The 12,346-nt window shown below is 46.2% G+C and overlaps 1 protein-coding gene across 1 annotated transcript; it reads right to left on the bottom strand.

Annotated features, from left to right (window-relative positions):
- Positions 1–4,143: 4,143 nt before the first annotated feature.
- LOC135071303 (uncharacterized) lies at positions 4,144–12,207 on the bottom strand. Its single transcript, XM_063965094.1, has 9 exons — positions 12,009–12,207; positions 11,620–11,848; positions 11,114–11,439; positions 9,266–9,470; positions 7,691–7,895; positions 7,050–7,271; positions 6,766–6,830; positions 6,330–6,465; positions 4,144–5,272 (listed from the first exon to the last, which is right to left on the bottom strand). Exons 1-9 carry the CDS (start codon positions 12,205–12,207, stop codon positions 4,793–4,795), a joined length of 2,067 nt encoding a protein of 688 aa, XP_063821164.1. The 3' UTR covers positions 4,144–4,792.
- Positions 12,208–12,346: the final 139 nt, after the last annotated feature.

Here is a 12,346-nt window from a genome sequence, read left to right as displayed (position 1 = left end):
GTGTAATTTTAATTTCAATGAATGATCCATTTTACATCTGCGACATACTGATGGCAGTCATGTTTAAGTTATTTATTTATTTCATCATCGGCTAAAAGTGCGTAGTCTACATCTCTTAATCCAGGGGGGTTTAGATTTTTACTTCTAATGAAACAGCCGCGTTGAAACAAAATATATTTAATACCACCTTCATTTTACAAATTATTAACTGCCTTGGTAGGGCTCACAACTATAACTAATATAAGTCTGGGCATGTAAAAGACACAACCGTATTAACAAAACTTCTAATCGTTAGTGCCTTACAAACGAGGAACGTTAGGATTATGTACAAGGAAACTTATACGTAACCGAGCGTTCGCGCGCAAGGAGTTTTGATTGCAAACTTAAAGCTTCAGCTATGCGTGGACCAACAGATGGCGCTATCTGCATATTACAACGCGGTGACGCGTCTGTAAACTATTAAAAAAAAAGAGGCAACATGATTCTGCAGTTTGGATTCCAAAACTCCTCGCTCGCGACGAAGTCTAACCTTAACATTATCAAATTAACTAGTCGCTATCTAGGTATGAACTGATATGCTTAATACGGTGTAACTCTGCCTTCGCTTAGCAAACTATTATAATTGGCAAGACAGTTAGTGCTGAAACATTCTCGACGCCGACACAAGTTACACCTGTCGGTAGAAAATAACAAGTTTAACGTCTTAATAGTACGCATCTGTTGGCACTCGAGGCTTAGAATTACGCTAGTGCACTTCAACTCGTTTGCATTCGGTGAATACCGCTTGGTTACTAAGTTGTCGTTATAAGCGAAAGCCCACCCTCGGAAGAATAACAATGATTTAGCGCGAAGCTAAATGATCCCTTATGAAAAACTTGATAAGGCATAAATTTGCCAGCGCTGTTTATGCTTTTGACTGGGCTGTAAGATTTTTTCAAATTGCTGAAGCAAAGCACATACACAAAATTCGTGTCCAAGCGGTACAGTCAAACACAGAATCTTGATTCTGATTGTTCATTGTTTCGCTGCATCAGCGATAGGTACTCTTATCTGATATAAAAGGTATCTACTAATATTCTCAATCAAAACATAATAAATTACAGGCAATATAAATAAAATTAATAAAATAATCTTATAGCGACTTTCTGACCTACGTTAAAAATAATTTGAAGGGCTGGTACATTAGGTACAAGTCAACAGCAAAATTTGTTTCATCCCACTAAGTTTTTTTTCCCACACACATTATTTCTGATTGTTCTCAGCCTCATATTTGACCCTCGGTTTCAGAATGAACGCATTTCAAATACGATTGGTTCATGTTAACAAAACGTTAACAGCCAGTTAACGTTTGTTGTCAAATTCTGAAACCGAGCGCAAGCCGCGTTAACTATTTCCCGTGAGCACGTAGAATTTTGTCCAATAACCCCTAGCTACCCATCCTTATCGCTCGCGAGTAATTATGTTGCTGTCGCGATTGTGCGACTGGCACCCGCAGTGAGTGTGCGAGCGCGATAGCAACATAATTACGCGCGAGCGATAAGGATGGGTAGCTAGGGGTCATTGGACAAAATTCTACGTGCTCACGGACCAGACTATAGTCTTTCCAACGGGCACTACAGGTACATCTGACAGTACATAATATACTAAATTTTTAAACGCCTCGTTCTCTACGATCTAAGATGCTTATTTACATTGATTTCTTATAGTTTCTTTGGAGGTGATTATTTGAAACTCAAGCAAATTAGTAAATTTTGGAACCATGAATTAACCCTTGGGGCTAATCCCCACAGTTTTTTTTTATCATTTCAAGTCTATTCATTTCTCTCACTCAATAAGGAGACGCCTGAATGAGTGAGAGGGATGAATAGATGTTCGTTTAATAATTTCGTTGTTACAATATTTACAGCTTTCTTCATGAAAGATCTGAGTTAGAACTGTGTTAAATCGTAGAGAACGGGCGTTAACCCTATTCGTATCATTATACATAAACTTTATCGACTCCTACGTTGGACTGCACTAGCGTATCGAATCGCCGATAAGCGATTGCTGTTTATAGCAACATAAATAGGTGTATTTGTAACATTATTTACGAACAATATGACGCAACAATAATGCTTGAGGTATATCAGATACCGTTTCACAAAGCGATAAATATTCATAGATATAATATTTAAATATGAGATTAGAAGGGAATTAGTAACAACACAATCAAAACGTGTAGATCGCGTTAAATAATTTCACTAGACGCTTTATACTACTTACACTAGACAGGGTATCTAGCAGACTGGAGGAGACTACTAACATTTTCAATACAACAACTTCATATCAATCTATTTGGAAGATTCAGTTGAATTTATTGTAAGTGAGCTGCTGAAAACGATAACTTAAGCGATGAAATCTGAAGATTTGCAAAAGCTGCTTGAAAAATGATCAGTCTTGTGTCCAGATTGGCAACTCGTCGAGGCAAGCGCTACGTTAAAGCTACCGAATAATGCTCTACACCGGATTCTCTTGGACGGATACTTAATTGCTCACTGGTATCCCAAGTATGTTTCAACACCAATTCCGAACTATTGTGTACATAATGTAACGTAAGGCAGTATATACATATTTAATACTCATTTAAAATATGGTAATGAATTATTTTGGCACTGGTTCGTAGCATTTTCTGAGTTTAAACTGCTCATTTTTATATTATACTGAATTTATATATCGTGTCGTATTTATATGTGGGGATTACGACCTAGCCGATCTCTCGTCCCGTATTTACATTTGATACCCTGACTTTAACAATCAACCATGATCAGTAAATACATATGGATGTTTAAATATTAAATACATAAGTAATACTGTATTTACAAAAATATTTGTTTTATTATAGACATTGTTCTAGCAAGATTTATGTTTACGAGATCGTAAACTCAAATCTTGCTAGAAGTATTTTGTTATTCTGCATATAGTTCTCGAGTTATGTTTGATTTGACACATATTTGTACACTGATTTGTTAAATAAGTCACGACAGCTTCCGCTGCTGATATAATTTTGAACTCGTCGGTTCGTAGTCGATCGCGTCACCGTTAAATAGAATAAATATATAAATGTAATTTATTTATACGACGGACTGACGTCCAAACTTGTGTTCACACTTTTGTTAGGACTAGCAACACGTATCTCTTATACAAATATAATTTTACATCAATAATTAGGACGAATTTCGATTTATTCGCGATTAGTATACATACAAAATGGTGGCTCAAAAATATGAAAAAACAATATATTATGAATTTAAAGTAAATATGAAATAAAACTTTATAAATAACTCAACTATGACTGTAGTAAAACCAAATCTATTATTTGTATAAGTAAATTTCTCATTAGTTCTTAAAAAGAAATATAACTATTAGCTATAATATAATTAAGAACAAGTACTTAAACATAGTGTTTAGTAAAAGAACTAAATATTATGACCGATATAAAACTTAAAACATATTTACATTCTTAATGTGAACTGGCAAGTACTAACGTATATAATACTGTATATAAATTATAACTTCAATGAAAAATTTAACCTAAAATATGTATTTACATGTAAATTTAAGTATATCGATGCTAACAAAGAACAAAATACTTTTTAATAGACGTTAAAAGTCAGAGATCTAAGAAACTAGCTTCAGACCGACATATTAAACTAGAATCGACTAACTCGGCTGGATAGGCTAAATCCGACGACTGGACGACACAACGGTCCTGTCGCTTATACAATAATCTCAATCTATACGAAATTATAATGAAATGCTTAACAAATATTCAGTCGAATCGTACTCGGTCGCGAGTAATGTCCTTCGATCACTTAGTGATAGTTCGCTACGCTTCGTGCGTGGACGTGTCGGCACTAGCCTTGGGAATATTGCTTTAACCGTTAATATAACCGGGCTATGCCAGAGTGAACTAACTCATAAACTACTCAGTAAGTCTTAATTTTACTAAATAGGTGTCTATATCTTTAAAGGTTTAAAAACCTGATTTGTACACCCGATTTATAACTAACGAAGTTAGTCCACTCGAGCATAACGCGGCTCGTTTAGAAACGTTGCGTACATTCTTAATAAACTATGTGATGATGTAATAAAATAAGGTTGGTATTCGAATCATCATTATATTTAACAGTAAAGAAAATATCAACATACGCAAACGTCTTAGTCTCATTTATAATATTGTTTTAATATTTTTCACTACTACTGTTTCTGAAATACACAAGTCCTTACTCAAGCGAGTACGAGACCTCTTCTGACATCGTCGCTCTCCGTATCACCGTACGAACCAAAGGTCGCGACGCGTAATTAAAAATAAATTTCCGTACTGACTACACTACGTCTTAGGCGTAACTAGAAATATCGTTAGGACCCCTTAAACACTAATTCGTTTAATAAGATAATTTGTATTTTATTTATTGCTAATTAATTGAATTTCACAACGAGCACAGCACTTCAGTCAATATTTTTAAGTTTAGTTATTTCACTACAGTTACTTAGGTAAACGATTGGATATTTAAAACAATTAAGTCTTAAATAAGTTGATTCTATCGATTTGTCAATGTAGATTTAAAACTATGAAAATATTTGCTTATGTTACCACTGCGAGTTAACAGCGTACAACGCCATCTATTGATGAGTAGTCAACTGTTTTCCTTAGTGACGTAGCTCAACACATTGTCTCTGTCTTGCAATAGTAAAACCGACAATCAAATTAAACGGTCGGGGTCAAAACTAGCTACGCCTAGTGTCGCCCGCGCTACGACTTCCGATCAAACAGCGGGAGTTTCGACTTGACGGCGCCTTCGCAGATCATCAGGCGCTGTTGCGCGACGCATCGCCTGCCGCAGCCCTCCTCAGCTATATCTGGCCTAGTGCGGTGTTTGACATCAACAGTACATTCGCGGTCCTTCATCTTAAACCGGGACCGGCCGAAGCTTCTTTCGCAGGTGAAGTCCGCGCCTTTCCGTTCGAAGTACTCCACTATTTTGGATATTTGGGCTGACCTGACGTGTCTGGGGAGTCTCTCGTCGGCATACAAGCTGTCTGAGCCGGCTAAGGATGCTACGTCATCGCTGCTGTCGGTATAGACGCTGGCGGTGCGAGGGGCAGGCGGGCGGCAGCAGCAGCGAGCCAGCACGTGGCAGGAATCTTCGCTGGAACCACGTGACCAGGACGCGCGCCCGCAGAGGAAGGGAGAGAGGGACTCTGCCTCTCGACGACATGCGGACCAGTATGTCTGTGGAGAGATGGAATGTTAAATTGGGGATTCTCATGCCTCGGGATTTATAAGGAACGATCCACCGCGCTACAATCAGTCCGTCGGGTTTTAGTGGGTAAGATGGCTGGCGAGAAAAGACCTACATAAATCTACTGGCCTGTAGCCAGTGGTGATGAGCAAAGCATTTCTCGGCGTAAAAACTGCAGTACCAACTACAGACAGAACTCATTCTTTTTGCGATCAGCAGCATATGAAGTGAACAAGCTGGCTACCATTCCTGAACTCGGTGGGATTTGTCCAGTAGCGTACCTTCTTGTCCAGCAGCGTAAATTCTTGTCCACCAGCGTACGTTTTTGCCCACCAGCGTACGTTTTTGTTCACCAGCGAACGTCCTGCAATTGAAAAGAAAGCTTACCTGTTCCCCGGCCGTGTCCGCGGGCGCGTCGTCGAGCTCGTCGAGCGCGCGCCGCCGGAGCAACAGACGATCGTAGGCCGCTAGACACGCGCCGCATAAACCATGCCCCGACGTGAAAAGGGACCGGTCTTTGCGGAAATCCAGATGCTTTTGTCCACCAGTACTGACGCTGTGCCCATGCGGCGAGGAAGTCGAAGAGAGCCGCGACCACGCACTTTGGATGTTACCTATATGAAGAAGCTCGACAGAAGATGCTGGATGCGATAACTCTGTATCAAACCGAGCGAGGACCTGTTTATCACCAGGACCTCATGAGTAGTCGCAGTAACTGGATCGCGCGAGATCGCGCACTCCTGGCACACATCAGGCGAAGTTTCGAGAAGAAGTGATGACATATTACCAACATTAGCAGCCCGACGCGAAGTACCTTTTTGGTAGTATCAAGCCAGACATAACTCAGAGAAATTTGTAGGAAGTCAAGCAAAGCGCCCGGGGAAAGGAGCCCAGAGCAAGTGCCCGCGCGCTCTCCTGAGATTCGGTTAGTACGCTGTGAGGCAGGAAGCATCTTGTGTGGCGGTGGGAGTTGTCCAGCAGCGTACCTTCTTGTCCACCAGCGTACTTTTTTGTCCACCAGTGTACGTTTTGTTCTTTCTTTCTTACCTGTTCCCCGTGTGTGTCCGCGGGCGCGTCGTCGAGCTCGTCGAGGCTGCGCAGCGAGCAGGCCGCGGCGCCGAGCGCCGAGTCGTCGAGCGCGCGCCGCCGGAGCAGCAGACGATCGTAGGCCGCTAGACACGCGCTGCATAAACCATGCCCCGACGTACAAAGGGACCGGTCTTTGCGGAAATCCAGATGCTTTTGTCCACCAGTACTGACGCTGTGCCCATGCGACGAGGAACTCGAAGAGAGCCGTGATCACGCACTTAGGGAGTGTGATAAAGCTCCACAGAAGATGCTGCATACGCAGAGTCGAGCGAGGACCTGTTTATTACCAGGACCTCACGAGTAGTCGTAGTAACTGGATCGCGCTGCGTGATCTCGCGCACTCCTGGCACACAATCAGGCGAAGTTTCGAGAAGAAGTGATGACATAAATTTACCTACGGTAGCAGCCCGACGCGAAGTACCGTTTTTGTGGGGTCAAGCCCCAGATGGAGAGAATTGACTAAGAGAAGGGATATAGTATAGATCAAAGAAAGTAGTGAGTCAAGCAAAGCGCCCGGGAAAGGAGCCCAGAGCAAGTGCCCGCGCGCTCCCGAGATTCGGTTCGTACGCCGTGAGGCAGGAAGAACCATGAGTGGCGGTGGGATTTTTCCAGCAGCATAGGTACCTTCTTGCCCACCAGCGTACCTTCTTGTCCACCAGTGTACGTTTTCTTTCTTACCTGTTCCCCGTGTGTGTCGGCGGGCGCGTCGTCGAGCTCGTCGAGGCTGCGCAGCGAGCAGGCCGCGGCGCCGAGAGCCGAGTCGTCGAGCGCGCGCCGCCGGAGCAGCAGACGATCGTAGGCCGCTAAACACGCGCCGCACGAAGTATGTCCCGACGTACAAAAGGACCGGTCTTTGCGGAAATCCGGATGCTTTTGTCCAGCAGTGTACGTTTTTGTCCCCTAGTGTACGTTTTCGTCCAGCAGTGTACGTTTTTGTCCCCTAGTGTACATTTTTGTCCAGCAGTGTACCTTTTTGTCACGTTTTTGTCCACCAGTGTACCTTTTTGTCACGTTTTTGTCCACCAGTGTACCTTTTGTCACGTTTTTGTCCACCAGTGCACGTTTTTGTCCACCAGCGAACGTCCTGCAATGAGGGCTATCGCTTTAGCGCTCACCAGTTAGCGCCACTGTAGAGTAAGGTCCTGTCACTTGCTAGTAGCGAAGACAGTGGCGCCAACTTGTGAGCGCTAAAGTGGTAGGAGGACTATCGCATTTGCACTCATCAAGATGGCGCCACTGTAGAGTAAGGTCCTGTCAATCGCCAGGGGTGCCAACTGTTAAGTATAAAAACGATAGCCCTCATTGAAAAGAAATCTTACCTGTTCCCCGTGTGTGTCCGCGGGCGCGTCGTCGAGCTCGTCGAGGCTGCGCAGCGAGCAGGCCGCGGCGCCGAGCGCGGAATCGTCGAGCGCGCGCCGCCGGAGCAGCAGACGATCGTAGGCCGCTAGACACGCGCTGCATACTCGTACGCGGCCCGCGCGGTCTTCGTCCGTTGAGCTGGACTCTAGGGAGCGCTCCGGTTCGCTGGGAGAGAAACGTTTATTGTACCGATAAGTAGAGATATAAGTATGTACAAAAATTAAAAAGATGTAAATAAAAACTTGGTGTCGAACATACGGCTCAACATAATGTTACGAGTTACGACACATTACTGTCGTACGGGCATTAACCCGTTTTCACCATCAATCCCTAATTTTTAAGTGACCCCTATGAAAACAAAATTCCTGTTTTGTTACTATAGGGGTCACTTAAAAATTAGGGATTGATGATGAAAACGGACATAAATTCACTCAATCTTGACTTGAAACTAATTGCTGATCGGGACGCTATAAAATCTTTGAAAATGACGTTCGAAACAAAAGAAAATCAACGGCGCAAGCTTTTTATTACAGTTCAATAATTTCTATGGAGAAACAAGTGACGATCGACAATCTTGGACTCGAGGGTCTTAGTAGATTTTTAAACAGGTGATGATCGAATATTTGAGACTCTTCTTAGAAGTTTTTTCCACGTGAACGAGAAATCTGGGGGCACGGCAGTGCCCCCACCAAGTCGAGCAAAAAAGCGGCACGGCCGTACCATCCTTTTCTCGAAGCAATTCAGGCCATTTTCGACCGCCTGTAACTTCGTTGTGGATAAAACTAGAAGGCTGAATTTTCATTAGCTATGCAGGCATTGTAAAGACACGGTATATTTAAAATTTCATTCAATTTGAACCAGTAGTTTAAGAATTATAACGGGTCAAAGTTACTTAATTTTGTCACTCACTGACTCACCGATCATCAAAATTCTAAGGCACTTCTAGCAGACCTAGAAGCTAAATAATTTAATTTACACGTGTTTTCATGCGATGGCCAAGTCAATATATTTATGTAAAACGTTAAAGATTTCCTGGCCTGGACTTGGTATTACATGGATCTCACAACTTTTTACCGTAGAACAACTGAGTTGCGAGACTTGGTTTTTTTGACAAGTATTGTTTTTGATGGGATTAAATCTGTCTTAAATGTATTTCAGGGGTCTGCTCTGGTTTTGCGACAGCCGGTGTGATTAGGATATTAATGGTTTTAGGACATTGACTTGATCCTTTAACAAGAATAATAAGTTCAAATTACAATGTTTTTGGACCTTAACACAAGGAATTAAATTAAAAATGAGTAGGAACTATATTCCCACTTCTTAAAAATGAGTAGGAATTATATTCCCACCTCTAAAAATGAGCGGGAACTATATTCCCACCTCTTAAAAACGAGTGGGAATTATATTCCCACTTTTTAAAAACGAGTGGGAACTATATTCCCACTTTTTAAAAATGAGTGGGAATTATATTCCCACTTCTAAAAAATTTTGGGAAGTATATTCCCACTTCTCAATAAACTTCTATTGATACTCACGACTCAGTAGGCAGCCGGGCCCACCACCAGCAGCGGTGGCAGCCCATCAGCGAGCACGGGCACACGGCGCCGCGGCAGCACGCGGCCGGGTGAGCGGCGCACAGCTCCTCGTTGGCCACGCTGAAGATGCCGCTCTCGCAGGATGCCCGACGGCGGGAGGTGGATGGAGCCGGCGCGCGTTCTAAGCTGCCTCGGCGGCTGAGACCTACAAAGATGACAAGGTGAAAATTAAAAACAGAAGAAGATTGTTAGAAAAGAATACATAGTGCTTGTCATTTTTTTCAGTTGTCAGGGTTAGTGTTGTGTGACGTCACATGACAACAGTGAAGTGACGATCAGCGTCTAACTAACGCGTTTTGAAAATGACAGTTGCCCATGCTGAAAATGCCGCTATCGCACAACGCCCGGAGGCGGGAGGTGGACGGAGCCGGCGCGTGCTCTAAGCTGCTACGGCGGCTGAGACCTGTGGGGATATTCAGAGTTAGTACACTCTTGCACGGCGAGCGCTCTAAGAAAAACAAAAGAAAGTTGTTCGAAAATATGACAGGAGATGGCACTGGCGAGGGTCACATGACCACACCGAACAAGGCAATAAAAGGTTTAAAATAACAGTTGGCCACGCTAAAGATGCCGCTCTTGCAAAATGCGCGCCAGCGTGAGGTGGGCGGAGCCGTTGCACGATCACGATAAAACAAAAGACGGTTGTTCAAGAAGATGACGGGAGATGGCACTGGCGAAGGTCGATGATGTGTGACGTCACTTAACAGCGACATATTTTCAACAAAGCAATAGGGTTCAAAATAACAGTTGGCTACGCTGAAGATGCCGCTCTCGCAAGATGCCCGACGGCGGGAGGTGGATGGAGCCGGCGCGCGCTCTAAGCTGCCACGGCGGCTGAGACCTACGAAGATGAAAAGGTGAAAATTAAAAACAAAAGAAGATTGTTAGAAAAGAATACATCAGTGCTTGTCATTTTTTCAGTTGCAGTGCGATGGTTGCCAGCTTAGTACGGGCTGGATGCGACGCGGCGGGCGTTCCAAACAAAAGACGAGCGGCGCGGGAGCGGCCGAGTAGTGCTAACGTCACATGGTAACAAATGACGATCGGCGAATACGTGCCGCGCACGTTCGAAACAAAAGACGAGCGGCGCGCGAGCGCCCAAGTGATGAGTGACATCACGCGCCAATGGCAGTAACAATTGACGATCGACTGATTACAGAAAGAGTATTGACCTGGTGAGGAGGGCAATGAAGCGCACCGCGGCTCGTCGTCCGACAGCGCATCATCGCGAGCCAACGGCGACGGCAGTTCAAGACACGACGCAAAAGGCGGCGCAGCTCTTGGCGGTTCCAGAATCTTCTTGACGCCGCGGAAGGTTGCCAGCTTGGTGCGCGCTGGATGTGGTGCGGCGTGCGTGTCTCGCAGCAGCATGATGTGCGCGAGCCGGTGCAGGCGCGCGAGCCTGATGGTGGCCAGCTTTGTATGGGCTGGATGCGGCGCCGCGTGCGTTCCAAACAAAAGACGAGCGGCGCGGGAGCGCCCGAGTAGTGCTAACGTCACATGGTAACAAATGACGATCGGCGAATACGTGCCGCGTACGTTCGAAACAAAAGAGGAGCGGCGCGGGAGCGCCCAAGTGATGAGTGACGTCACACGCCAATGGTAGCTGTTGAGAGAGTACTGACCTGGTGGTCGCATGATAACAATAGACAATCGGCGAATTCTCGAGTTACGTGCCGCGCACGTTCGAAACAAAAGACGAGCGGCGCGCGAGCGCGCCAGTAATTAGTGACGTCATACCCTGACAAATGATAGCTGTGGTGGAGATATCGGCGTAAGGGCACTGACCTGGTGAGGAGGGAAGCGACGCGCACCGCGGTTCATCATCAGACAACGCGTCATCGCGCGCCAGCGGCGAGGGCAATTCCAGACACGAAGCAAAAGGCGGCGCTGCTCGTGGCGGTTCCAGAATCTTCTTGACGCCGCGGAAGGTGGCCAGCTTGGTGCGTGCTGGATGCGGTGCAGCGTGGGTGTCTCGCAGCAGCATGATGTGCGCGAGCCTGTGCAGGCGCGCGAGCCTGGCGGGCGCGGTGCCGTAAGCTTTGTACGGGTTGGATGCGGCGCAGCGTGTGTTCCAAACAAAAGACGAGAGGCATGCGAGCGCCCGAGCAGTGCTAACGTCACATGGTAACAAATGACGATCTGCGTATGTGTCGCGCACGTTCAAAACAAAAGACGAGCGGCGCGCGAGCGCCCAAGAAATGAGTGACGTCACGCGCCAATGGCAGTAACAATTGACGATCGACTAATTACAGAAAGAGTACTGACCTGGTGAGGAGGGCAATGACGCACACCGCGGCTCGTCGTCCGACAGCGCATCATCGCGCGCCAGCGGCGACGGCAGCTCGAGACACGAAGCAAAAGGCGGCGCAGCTCGTGGCGGTTCCAGAATCTTCTTAACGCCGCGGAAGGTCGCCAGCTTGGTGCGTGCTGGGTGCGGCGCCGCGTGCGTGTCTCGCAGCAGCATGATGTGCGCGAGCCGGTGCAGGCGCGCGAGCCTGATGGTGGCCAGCTTTGTACTGGCTGGATGCGGCGCAGCGTGTTCCAAACAAAAGACGAGCGGCGCGGGAGCGCCCGAGTAGTGCTAACGTCACATGATAATAAATGACGATCTGCGTATGTGTCGCGCACGTTCGAAACAAAAGACGAGCGGCGCGCGAGCGCCCGAGTAAAGAACACTGACCTGGTGAGGAGGGAAGCGACGCGCATCGCGGTTCATCATCAGACAACGCGTCATCGCGCGCCAGCGGCGACGGCAGTTCAAGACACGACGCAAAAGGCGGCGCTGCTCGTGGCGGTTCCAGAATCTTCTTAACGCCGCGGAAGGTGGCCAGCTTGGTGCGTGCTGGGTGCGGCGCCGCGTGGGTGTCTCGCAGCAGCATGATGTGCGCGAGCCGGTGCAGGCGCGCGAGCCTGATGGTAGCCAGCTATGTACGGGCTGGATGCAACGCGGCGGGCGTTCCAAACAAAAGACGAGCGGCGCGGGAGCGCCCGAGTAGTGCTAACGTCGCATGGTAACAA

The sequence above is a fragment of the Ostrinia nubilalis genome, chromosome 4 (assembly GCF_963855985.1).
Source record: "Ostrinia nubilalis chromosome 4, ilOstNubi1.1, whole genome shotgun sequence".
Classification (NCBI taxonomy): Eukaryota; Metazoa; Arthropoda; class Insecta; order Lepidoptera; family Crambidae; genus Ostrinia; species Ostrinia nubilalis.
The sequence above is the reverse complement of the archived record's forward strand: the minus strand, read 5'-3'. Positions and strand labels throughout refer to the sequence as shown.

What these genes read in the sequence shown, in the direction of transcription:
- LOC135071303 (XM_063965094.1), bottom strand. Translation starts at nt 12,207, where the DNA reads ATGCTGCTGCGAGACACCCACGCGGCGCCGCACCCAGCACGCACCAAG. An exon ending in GTCGCTTCCCTCCTCACCAG is followed by an intron (nt 9,471 to 11,113) that starts GTCAGTGCCCTT and finishes TCATCTTTGTAG; the next exon opens with GTCTCAGCCGCCGAGGCAGC. An exon ending in CCGACACACACGGGGAACAG is followed by an intron (nt 6,831 to 7,049) that starts GTAAGAAAGAAA and finishes CCCTTCTCTTAG; the next exon opens with TCAATTCTCTCCATCTGGGG.